The sequence below is a fragment of the Cenococcum geophilum genome, assembly GCF_001692895.1.
Source record: "Cenococcum geophilum 1.58 unplaced genomic scaffold K441scaffold_13, whole genome shotgun sequence".
Lineage (NCBI taxonomy): Eukaryota > Fungi > Ascomycota > Dothideomycetes > Gloniales > Gloniaceae > Cenococcum > Cenococcum geophilum.
Genome location: NW_027137571.1, coordinates 429,908 through 442,088, shown reverse-complemented (window position 1 = coordinate 442,088; position 12,181 = coordinate 429,908). Strand labels below are relative to the sequence as shown.

Sequence of the window (12,181 nt, the reverse complement as noted above, 5' to 3'; positions counted from 1 at the left end):
ATGGGCTTTTGACGGTTTTGAACATCCTAATGCCTTAAAATGCTCAATTGCAGGCATTTTCTTAATAAAAGGCATCACGTAGCGTTATCTACGATATAAATAAAATGAAGCTTTAGTTTTATAATCAAGACTCTATCGCAACATTATATAGTGTTTGTATTGGAAGCTCTACTCGATTGACAGCCCATATCTACGCCAACGTCCTCATCTGACGCCTTACTGTCGCTCTACCTCTACCTGCGTATTGACCTCTTCATCCACCTTTTATGCAGCTGCTTTTAAAGCCTTTGAGTGAGCCGTTGCCGCCTCAAATGTAATAGTAGATGCCTCTGCCGTCAATTGCGCAGCGATCGCAAGCGCTTTGGCTGACGCAGCTTGATCCCTGGCTACAGTCGCTTCGGAAAAGGACGATCAAATGTCAGAAACCATGATCAAAAACAGAAATTTGCCGAATCCTTACCTGTTTGAACCCTTTTTCTGTACTCGCGCATGCTACCACCCATCCTCCCAGCTAATATATCGCCGTCGCCTATTTTTGAAGCTATTCGAAGCCTATATTATTTCCTATTTCAGTTAGCGCCATGACGCATAGGAGGAGAGCCAAAGCACCCAAGAATACCGCAAAGAATACTTCTAAAGCGCCTGAAGAGGTAGACCTTACTATTAAACCTATACCACCTTCTACTGTTATAGAACAGTCTAAAGACCCTTAAACCTTTATTCTAAATACAATCGTATACACCAATACTATAAAGATATTTAGTAATATTCTAGCCATCCTATTTGGAGCCTTTAAATACTAGGAGTTTGTTGCCCAAAATATATATTAAGCTAACGAATATTACGGTCTTTATTCTTTCCAGCTTAATTATTTAACTGCTATTATTACGTCATTAAATTAGAAGGATCCTATAATACCTAAAGAGGTAAATAATGTAGACGAATGGCGCGAAGTAGAGGAAATAATAAAGGCACAGTTAAAGTACATAAGGAGGGCATAGAGGGTTAATCTTATAGTCAAATACAAGGCCGCTACTGCACCTATTAACGCGTCTGCTAATGCTAGAGACGCTAATTTTACTGCGGCTATTAATACGGCGCTTTAAGTAAGAGGTATTCTAATTAAAGTAGCGGCTAATAAAGAGGTAGAGTCCTCTGGCGAGGATTATAAAGGTATAGTAGAGGAAGCTGCTAGTAAAAAGAGGGCGTTAACTACTACTAAAATGCAGAAAGAGGCTGCTAAACGGCGTAAACGTACAGAAGCTAAAGGCAAGCATCTATATACGCTGCTTAAACGCTATTGCTGCCTTTAACAGCACTATAAAAATAAAAAGCACGGTACTATATACTATCTTAAATTCGACTTAAAGTACTACCTAATACTATTTTACTACTTAACGCGTTAGTCGGAGGTAATAGAATAAAAGAAAGCCACGGTTAATATACTAGATCTGTCCTTACTATTAAAGATTAAGTATAGTAAGTACCTATAGGATAAGGAGGATAAAAAAGATACAAAGGCGTCTTCAGGCAGCTATAAGTACTATTAAGGTAACTTTTATAGTATAGACAAATTAAGCTCCCCCCTTTAACAACGGCAGCGACGGGAGGCTTATACTATAGTTATACAATCACTAGCTAATCCTATTTAACACGATCCATTACTAATAGCATTAACGCTTTTAATAAACCAGATACAGCAGCAGAGCTAGATATAGCAGCAGAACCAGCTATAGAATTAGTAGACGCTATAATAGTTGCAGAGTGCTATACAGGCAGTACTGCCTTCTTCTATATTACTAACTATCGCTAACAGTCGTTTTACGGTAGATCCTATACTAAATATAAGACCTTCAGTGCCTTCTTTACAGAGCGCTCCATCTGATTCTACTTTATCCTCTAAAACGCCCACTAGTCCTTACCATCTACTCTTAAATACGCCTTCTACTAGCCTACTACCTAGCAGCCCTACCCGCAGCGATATTAAATAATTAGATAATAAGCTTAGCGCCTTTATTAAATGGCTATAAAGCCGTTATCTAGCTTTTATACACGCCTTTACTAAAGTAGAGTTAATTTTAGTTAACAAGTACTATACCTTTAAGATACTTAAGCAGGCGCTGCTTAATAATAATATAGGCCATGCAAAGCTGTATAGGGTTGGTTTGACGTACGGGCTTATTAATTATATAGTAGATAACTTAGAGGACTTTAGAATAGATTAGCGACGTTATAATGCTACAGCAGAGGCCTTACTTAACATCTTAATTGGTAGGCGCTCTATATAACAATAGACCTTATCTTTCCCTTTATTTACTTCTTAATACCTACCCGTAAGAAATAACCTTTCGCCCTTTTATTAAATCCTTATTGCTCTACTATATGGTTTAAAAAGTCGCTAAAGTTATTTTATAGTTTAGCTTTAAATTAATAAATACGCAGCCACTACTTTAGGTCGTAAAAAGAAGCCTTAATTAGATTAAAATCGGGTAAGTAAGGAGGAAGATATTTAAGTCTAACACCAGTAGCGTTACAGAGGCGTTAAACTTCCTAGGTTTAAGTAAGCAGCAGCGTTAACGCGCCTATCCTTTATAGTTATTACATACCTTATTGCGATGGATTAACGTATTATCTATTACTAGAACTAAACGAGGCTATAGATAAGGCTGTATACGAGTAAGAACCTCATTCTTTATCCACTTAATAAACATTAACCTGTTAATAGCGCCTTAATATATTAACCAACTAGGCATATAGCCCTACTAGGTGTACGCTGGCAGTAAGCTCCATCTTTTAGATCTCTTTAATTCCAACATTCCTTTAGCAGGCTTATTAATAGGTGCCTACCCATACTTCCTATTTATTGTCTTCTCGTTATAAGCTAATTTGTTAACAAAAATAAACTAATCGCGCCTATAGTCACAAATTTAAATAATCTAGTTATCTCTTAGGCCTAGGTTGCGTTGTTATATAATTATTCTTATAACCTTTCTGCTCTATCTCCTTCGCTTTAATCCAGCCGATAGCGTACTCTATGCCACTATTATATTATATTTATTATATAAAAACTAGAGCATCTCTTTAAAATAGGCGTCTGGGCTATGTAAAAGGTATTTAAAAAGGCCCTAAGGTACGCGTTAATAAATTAATATTAATAATACCTAACGTTATACATCTAGGGCCTCATCCGTAAGCAGCAGCGGCCTACTATTCGCCTTAATCGGTGGATCAATCTAGCTATATCTCTTTAAATTTACCCTCTAGCGTTAAAGAGTAGGTCGAGGAACGCCGGTCTTAACTTCTATATAGAAGTCGTCGTTGCCAAGGTTAATTAGAGCTTGTACAATCGACTTCTATTCAATTGACCAAGCAGGTTTACCCATGGCTTCAAATATAAGGTAATAATAAGGTGATGGGTGGTGGCATGCGCGAGTACAGAAAAAGGGTTCAAACAGGTGAGGATTCGGCAAATTTCTGTTTTTGATCATGGTTTCTGACATTTAATCGTCCTTTTCCGAAGCGACTGTAAGCTTAAATAGCAAGGGGTAAGTGTCAGATAACTCATATAGAGCTATTCATTGATGAAATGGGTTGATTAATTGATGATCTTGATTCGTCTTGACTTGATTATTGATTTAATGTCAATCGTTTGACCCAGGGCCCCTGGGGCTCTATGAAGAGATTTACAATGCACGTGCCCCGTGCACGTGACTCGTGTACGTGTCCCACGCCTTAGAGAATACAGATTATCTGACACACCCCCTTAGCTTCGAGCTCTTTGAGGTCAAAGCTAGCCACCTTCTCGTGTCCGTTAATGTGTCAATTAAACCCTTAATCTTATTTAAATCCTTCCTTCTTACCCTAACCTTCTCCCTTAGGTTCTCCAGTTGCTTCTCCTTATCCAGCTACTCCTTAATATCCACCCTTTTGACTAGGTTGACGAAGTTCTAAAACCTCTACTTAGGCAGGGCCTTTATAAGTCCATCGGCGATTATCTCCTTCGTTACTTTTTATTAAAATACCACTCATCTCATTGCGTATTCTTAACGCAACTAGTATTAATAGATGTCGATATATCAGAGAGTCGATAATTAAGGGCTCGTTTAGTTATAACGTTATTACTTTAAACAGCCTGCTAATAAAGATAGCTTCTTTCGCGTATTCTGCTTATTTGCTCTCCATGCGATCGGTCCCTTAAATAGCTTTATAATATATCCTTACGAGCTCTTTCTGTCGACGGAATTGTCCGTAAATAATACGTCGCTGGCATAGAAGAATAATTACGCTTTACTTCTACCGTCTCTTCCGTTGTCTCGTCCTTTATTGCGTATTCCTTTATCTCTCCCTCTACCGTTCGTTCCTTTCTTATCTCCTCTATAGTAGATTGCTCTGCTCCTCGTGCTATATAGGTACTGGTCTCTAATATAGCATCGTAGAAGCTGCTTCTCTTGGTAGGAATATAGGACGGACTAGTAGGTCTATATTGGAGGACGGACGCGTCAGACGGATTGATTAGTAATTGGTAGGGAGGAGTTTTAATTCTGCTATAGGAGTATCTGGAAGACGCCCTTTAAGATCTATCTTATACTAGTTAGCTATCTTCTTAATATAGGCTTCCTAGGATAGCTATAGGAGCCTCTGGCTATAATCGCGTAGCACATAGATTCCTAGGAACCATTTTTAGCTCTCTAAAGGTACTTATCTGGTATTCCTTGCTTAGCTCCTTAATTGCTTCTTAAGCTTTCTTTAAGGTCTTTTATATGCGCTTCCTTAAGGTTAGTCCAGTCAATATAGATATTAAGATAGGGTTTATTAATATTCCGATCTAAGAACCTTCGTAAGACCTAACGCTTAATTTTTAGTAAGGCTGCATATATTAACATTCCGTCATCTTAGGGCCTCGAAGCTTAATAGGTCCTAGATAGCCTAGACGCAGATACTATAGTCATACATTACCTTTCGAGTCTGGACAAACGTCTCTTAACGATATTCTGCGCTTCCGTTGGCGGCGTAGTAGTCGGCTTATATTAAACGCTAATAGACTTCCTAGTTAGACATATTTAATAGTCTATTATCCATAATATTCGTATTAAAGTCCGTATAGAAGGCAACGTCTTTAAAACATAGGACTCCCTTACTCTCGTCTTGTTGTTATTAAGCTTTATTTTCTTATTTAAGTCTAATTTTAGCAATTAGATTAGTAAGATCCTAGTTCTATTCTACCTTTCTTAGTGCCTTTTTAATACAATTATCTCTAACCATAACTTCTACAGGTCTCTTATCTTTAAATAAACACTAATAGTCCTAAAGTAAATATCCTTGTCTTTCACACGCTAAGTACTTGGGTATTAGCTTCTTTTAGGACGTCTCCTTAACTAGTAACCCGGCTCTCTTTAAGCGGCTAGTATATACTAAGGTATTTCCTCTCTATAAACCTTTAGTAGTATTAGAGTAATCCTTAATAGCTTACTCTGCGAAGTCTGTATTAAAGGTACTCTCTCTTATAGTAGTATTAGCTTTCTCTAAGGGTCTTCTAAGTCCTTCTTATAGCTCCTTTACTACTCTACGGTATTTAGAAGATCTTAACTTTTGCGGGTTATTTAACTTAGTTATATACTTTATACAGTAGGCATCGCTAAAAGGTTAAATAATTTCTGCTAGATCTTAAAGCCAGATTCCATTAGACATTTAGGGTATTTTATACTTCTCTCCTAGTACTATTACGTGTTCCCATTAATCTAGCCACTAATTCAATTTTAATAAGTGTGTAAACCCCTAAAGGGCTTCCGTATATTAGTGTTGTACCTTCTTCCTAACAAACGATAAGGTAGGTTCTATGTTCTCCTTTAATTAAAATAGCCATTCTTTAACTATAAGGGAAGGGTCAAGCAGTAGCTTCTTCTGAATTAATACTGTGGACGTAATTTAGGTGCGGATCTGTTAAAGATAATCTTTCTGTCTTAGGAAATACTTTATGTCCTAGTCGTAGTATCGTCTGCTGTTCTCGTACGCTTTCTGTTGATTCGATAAGAGCTATGTATATAAGGTTGCATTCTTATTAAAATCTGTAACCTTTGGATGAGGTGGTTTTTCAAGTAGACCTTCTTAAGGTGCTTCTATAGCTGGGTCAACGTGGGCCTAAATTTACTAATCCACGAGGGCTCAGAGTTGCTATAGCCATTGCTCCTAGTCTTCTGGCTTATTAAGGATGATTGTATTTGACGAACTCGACGTCGGTGGAGTCATTTGACTGATAGGCAGATGGGAATTGAGATGGAATTCGTCGTCAGGATCGTCCTTGTCGCAGAATCGTCCTTGTCGTCAGGATCGTCCTTGTCGTCAGGATCGTCCTTGTCGTCAGGATCGTCCTTTGACGATTGAGGTGGAGTCTTGTGGAATCTCGTGGAATCTCGTGGAATCTCGTGGAATCTCGTCCTGTGACAATTGAGGTAGGATTTCGATCAGGGTCGTCTTGTGACGATGAGGTGTCAGAGTCTGACGATTAGGTAGAATTTCTTTAAATGATTGAGTAATAGCTAAATAGCTTCTTGTGTCGGCGGACCGGGCTTATAACTGTCAGATAACTCATATAGAGCTATTTATTGATGAAATGGGTTGATTGATTGATGATCTTGATTCGTCTTGACTTGATCGTTGATTTGATGTCGATCGTTTGACCCAGGGCCCCTGGGGCTCTATGAAGAGATTTACAATGCACGTGTCCCACGCCTTAGAGAATACAGATTATCTGACAGTAAGACCATCCTCAAAAGCCCCCCAACCGTAAAAAGCCCCATAAGCTACGTTACCTTCCATGCCCTGGTACGACGCAGAGAAAAACTTTTATTTGCTATATCTAAATTACTTACTAAGTAGCTTACTAAATAGAATCTCCTATACACAGGTCACACTTTGCCTACTCAATACCTGTTCTTTATTCTACTAGAATGGCCACAGGTTGAAGAAGACCCACCCGCATTATGATTTGCGAATTCTGCGTGAAAGCCATCTTAGCGTCCGGCAAGCCCTGGGGTTATCACCAGAAAATCCTTTCAGACCTCCAGACCTCTAGTGCCTGCGTTTTCTGTGCGAGGCTGCTCCAGGACGTGGAAGAGCGCCGCGCGACTTCATCACCGCCGCTGACGAACGCCGCAAACTGGCCCTTGCATCGCTGGAGCGTGCGCAGGCCGGGCCGGATCAGGGAGAGTGCTGACGCCGTTATCGTCACGTTCCGGCCGACCTCCCACGACGGCGATCGCGATACGGGACAACATGACGAGCAGCCTGCAGTTGAGACGGCACTGCCGGAGCGGGCATTCTATCTCTTCCCGGAGGAAGGTAAGATTGCCATAAAGCTAGTCCGTTATTGGCCACGAGCTTCGGCTGACCGAAGGGAATAGATCTTGGACATGTTCCTTCACAGCAAGAGCTTGGGGTAACGACGAATCTTGAGGATTCAGGTCAACAGATTAAGAAATGGATGCAGAAATGCGTGACAGAGCATAAATACTGTCGGCGCCATCATAGCGGCGACTTCGTCCCGACACGACTGCTTGCCATTGGGTTACCAGACCAAAGTCGCATCCGCGTTATAGAAACGAAGCGGCATGGTATCAAGGGCCCATATGTGACATTGAGCCACTGCTGGGGCAAAGATCCTCTTATCAAACCCCTAGAAATCACCGTCCAGAACCAGAAAGAGTTCATGGAAGAAGGCATCACCTGGGACGCGCTCCCTGAGAACTTCAAGCAGGCCATCGAGGTCGGGCGATTCCTCGGCATTCAGCACATTTGGATCGATTCTCTATGCATCATCCAGGGCCCGGGCGGAGACTTCCACGCTGAGGCTTCACTCATGCATCAGGTTTACAGGAACTCGTACTGTAATATCGCGGCTGCCGACTCGCCTGACTGCAGGGGCGGGCTCTTCCGCTCCAGGACTGCGCGCGACGTCCTCCTCGCGCGGTACAAGGCGGACGGCACATCTGCCATATTCGAGCATAAAGCGTGGCGCGTTGTGCCCGAGGACTTCTGGGACGCAGAGCTGCTCCACACCATAATCTACACCCGCGGCTGGGTCTTTCAAGGTAAGTCAATGGCGAGCCACCCCCAGGCCCCAACCCACAGCGCCCGTACACACACCACACCCCAGGCCAGAGCAAGATAGTCAGATATGCTAACAAAACCCGACCCCGCCAGAGCGCATGCTCGCCCCGCGCCTCCTCCACTTCGCCCACCACCAAATCTTCTGGGACTGCGCCACCACCAGCGCCTGCGAAGCCCTCCCCTCCGGCCTCCCCCAGCCCCTCGACACTACTGCCGGCACGGACCGGCATTGGCGCGGGCGGCTGCAGGAGTCCGACTCCCTGCGGCACCGGCCGCTCGCCGGCGCGGCGGACGACTCGCTGGAGCAGTTCTGGAAGGCTGCGGTGCGCTCGTACACGGCGTGCGAGCTGACCAAGGGCCGCGACAAGCTGATTGCGATTTGGGGCATTGCGAAGCTGGTTCGGGATGCATTGGGCGAGGCGTACGGTCCGGGGCTGTGGGAGCGGAATCTGGAGGAGCAGTTAGCGTGGAGGGTGGTGGAGTGTGAGGCAGATGGACGGCCGGAGGAGCAGAGCCATGTGCCGAGTTGGTCGTGGGCGTCGGTGAGGGGGGTGGTGGAGGTGCGGGATCGGATGCTGCGGTGGCGGGTGGTTAGGGGACATGAAGGGGAACCTATTGCGTTTAGCTTGGTTGGGAGGAAGCCTTCTAAGCGGGTGGAGGAACGGTCGGACTCGTGGGATGAGGAGCTTGCAATCATGAGCCAGCACCTCACGAAGATGGAGAAGAAGCAGCAGGGGGGTAGGGAGGCATCAAATCATTCCACCAAAAAGGAAAGTCAATCGAAAGAGGTAGCGGAGCAGGGTCAAACTGGGAGTCATGCTAAAGCTGACGGAGACCAACCCCCCAAACTCCAAAGCATATCCATCCCAATCAGAGGCCACGTCGGCGCCGCGCCCCTCAGACGTGATGCCTTGGGAGGGAGGTGGACGCTTGAAATCCCCGAATGCCCCGAAATCGGCGAGGAGGATGGTACGCTTGAAGTATTTCCAGACGTCAAGCCTAAGTTTGATGATCTTGGAGGTGAGAACTGGTATTTCGTCGTTCTGGCTTCAAGTAGGCTGAACCCGAACAACGAGGTGGTATCTGCGGGTGGCGCCCACGCACACGGTGGCGACGAAAAGGATATCACATACACTTACTCTGGAGTTGGGATTACCTTGAAACCGGCAGAGCGGGACCGTCATTTCTACCGGACCGGTGCATTGCATTTTCGTGGCATTAGCGCGACCATGTGGACACGCATGCATACCACGTATTGTAAAGAAACTGCTTCACCAGATGAATATAAAGATGCTGAGGGCCTTAAGTTTTGGCTTGATTAGGGGAAAGAGCAGGCTGAGACTGGGAGATGTGCTAGTTTAACTTTCGCTCTGCGAATCTTACGGTAATAATTACAATGCGAAATGATAGGCAAGGAGTTCTCTATCTATTACAAATATCCCCCTCCTTTCGACCTTTCCTTCAGCCATATCATCCAATCCCTAAGTCAAAATTTTTGCTTGCCTAGGACCGATAAGTAGCGCTCCTAGGTAAAGAAAAACCAACGTTCTTGTAAGCTTCGTTAGTCTTCCTTGAGCTAAAGTTACTTCCTGTGTTCGTTAGTGTAAGCTTCAGCTTGTCGGCTAGGGTGAATGATCGAGCCAATCTGTCGAATCGCAACTGTGAACGCGCCCAAAGAAGAGACTCGTTATAGTCTTCGGAGGCGTAGAGATAGAAGTCGTTGTGGTAGTATTGAATAACGCGGTCCACTTCGGAACTAACGACTAGAAAGCCTTGTGCCGCTTGGAGAACGTCTTCCAAAGTGTGAGGAGGGATTTTTACCGCACCAGACTTTGAAGTGGCCTCGTGCACCCATCTCTCCAGGGTTGCGAAGGGCACCCCTTCATAGCTGTGAACAGCTGCCGCTATAGCACAGAGCCCCAACTCTCGCTGGGCGTCGGGTTGCTTCTCGAGCCGTTGGATGCCGGCATCAAAAAGCGCGATAATGTTTCCCGGCAAGCGGTCTCGGACTATCTCAACTGCCTCGAGAGACTGCGTACTGTGAACTAAGTCGAGTCTAAGCTTCGCGATTCCTACGTTTCCGAATGCCTTGAATACGATCGATTCTAAGTGGCGTTGAGCATCGCCGCCATGGCGCTGACGGAGCTCCTTGCCTCGACTAGACAAAGGGGGTTTCGTGTCATTCAAGCTTTGTAGGCCGAGATCTCCATGCTCTTTTTCGAGATCCCAGGCCACGAATTTCTGGATGGATTCGGTAGGGATCCAGCCGACCTCAAAGTCGATATACTCGTAAGGCTCAACAAAACCGGATGCACTGCTACTTTTGTGCCATTTTCAGAGTCAGTGAACGCATCAACAATTTTCTAGGAGCAGGAGATAGAGGCAAATACACTCCACTTGGACCATATTGATTTCGTATGCGTGGATTATTGAATGCGCTTCACTAGACTTACCAGTTTTGACAAACCTCCCCCTTCTCTCTGCAAGGATGACACATGATGAAGTTAGTGCCATTGCAAGTCTGACACTCCCAGAAGAGTCTCAAATCGGTGTGACTCTCATTAACATCGCACGAGATTGTCTCAGGGTCATCCTCGAGGAGAAGAGGGACTCGCGAGGTGACCATGATGCTCAGGCCCCAACGCTGCAGCTGCGACAGCTCCTCTATAAGGAGCAGACGAAGTGCTGGGCTGCACCAGTCGAAGTCGTCTACGACTAGAAAGGTGCGATTTAGATCGGAGAGGCGGGAGTAAAGCGCGTTCCGGATGGAGTCAATACAGGGTGCGGCGCGTTTAGCATTTTCACGCACCCCATGGCCGTTCAGATAAGCGCTGCTGGAGGAGTCATGGGGGAAGTTGGATGCAGCGAGCTGATGATAGATGCTCAGCAGGAAAGCGTTAACGAAGGCGGCCTCGTTGGTCAAGACATCAGATCGGATAAAGACAGCGGCGACAGCATCAGCACCGTGGCATCGTTCGTGGAGATATCGCACGGTCAGGGCAGAGAGTGTCGTCTGTTGGTCATCAGCGCAAAAACCGGCGATGACGGCTGCGCAAGTTGTGCATATGCATCATTCCTAGTGGAGGGGAGCAAAATACCTTGCCTGAGCCAGGGCCTCCAATACAGCGCAGCTGCCAGTTGCTGCCGCCCTGATACCAGCATTGAAATTCCTCTGAGGCAAAGAACCAGTCGAAGAGAGCAGGATAGATTTCAGACGAGATGGCAGGTGGTGCACAGAAAGCAGGATAGTTAGAGGGGGCAGCATCGCGTTCGAGTGGAGGCATGATGGAACTACGCTAAGTCTCGAATAAGCTTTAAGTTTCCCGTTAGCGCAGGTCCATCAAAACAGCTCTGTCAAATAGTCTATTGAATATATCGTGTACCTACCGGCCCTACACACTAGTTCGAAGTTGAGAGTATTGGTATCTACCTGATAGGTAGATACGATATAAAACTCCAAGAATTTCGAAAAGATACAGTCAACTTCTTTAGAATGTAAATCCCTGAAGGCTCCCGGCACATTTTCGGCCCGCCCGCCTGTGCTTACTCTAAGCGTGATTAGAAAATGGATTTTGTAGCGGCTTTAGCATGGATTTAACAGCACGCCGGACGTCTCGAGCATGTTGTGCATAAATCTGCCTCGACGCCACCCCTTTGTAATTTGCTTCTCATTGCCACGATGTTCCTTCTACATCACCTCAGTGCATCCGGTTGAAAGCGCGTGTTGATCGCGCGATCAAACTACGCGGATTCATACCCAAAAATACGTTAAAATACATCGAAATGGTCGTGCCTATTACCTTGGACGTATAAAATTGTGCCGTATGATCGCCAAGATCAACGTGAGGTTCCATCCGGATGCTGCAAGTGGCGTACAATACCCTTGCCCAAGCCCTAGGGCTCAGCCACCGGCTCCTATTTATACTCATTTCAGGTCACTAGGCTGTCGCACTTGCTTACCTAGAATCTCAATCGGGACAGAGGTTTAATTGTCACCGATGGGGGCCAAATCTCTTAACGTGGGCCGCAAGGCCCCTTTATTAATCATGCTGTGACCCGGAAATCACACATTAAG

At 44.9% G+C, this 12,181-nt stretch overlaps 2 protein-coding genes across 2 annotated transcripts; one reads left to right on the top strand and one right to left on the bottom strand.

Moving 5' to 3' along the window:
• Positions 1–6,980: 6,980 nt before the first annotated feature.
• On the top strand, positions 6,981–9,428 carry K441DRAFT_675782 (HET-domain-containing protein; the record flags this gene model as incomplete). Its single annotated transcript, XM_067650889.1, has 3 exons — positions 6,981–7,338; positions 7,401–8,087; positions 8,200–9,428. 3 exons carry the CDS (start codon positions 6,981–6,983, stop codon positions 9,426–9,428), a joined length of 2,274 nt encoding a protein of 757 aa, XP_067505844.1.
• A 148-nt stretch (positions 9,429–9,576) lies between these two features.
• K441DRAFT_694885 (uncharacterized protein) lies at positions 9,577–11,550 on the bottom strand (the record flags this gene model as incomplete). Its single annotated transcript, XM_067652762.1, has 5 exons — positions 11,494–11,550; positions 11,205–11,418; positions 10,560–11,119; positions 9,652–10,426; positions 9,577–9,609 (listed from the first exon to the last, which is right to left on the bottom strand). The coding sequence occupies exons 2-5, from the start codon at positions 11,388–11,390 to the stop codon at positions 9,577–9,579; spliced, it is 1,554 nt and encodes a 517-aa protein (XP_067505843.1). The 5' UTR covers positions 11,391–11,418; positions 11,494–11,550.
• Between the last annotated feature and the right edge of the window lie 631 nt (positions 11,551–12,181).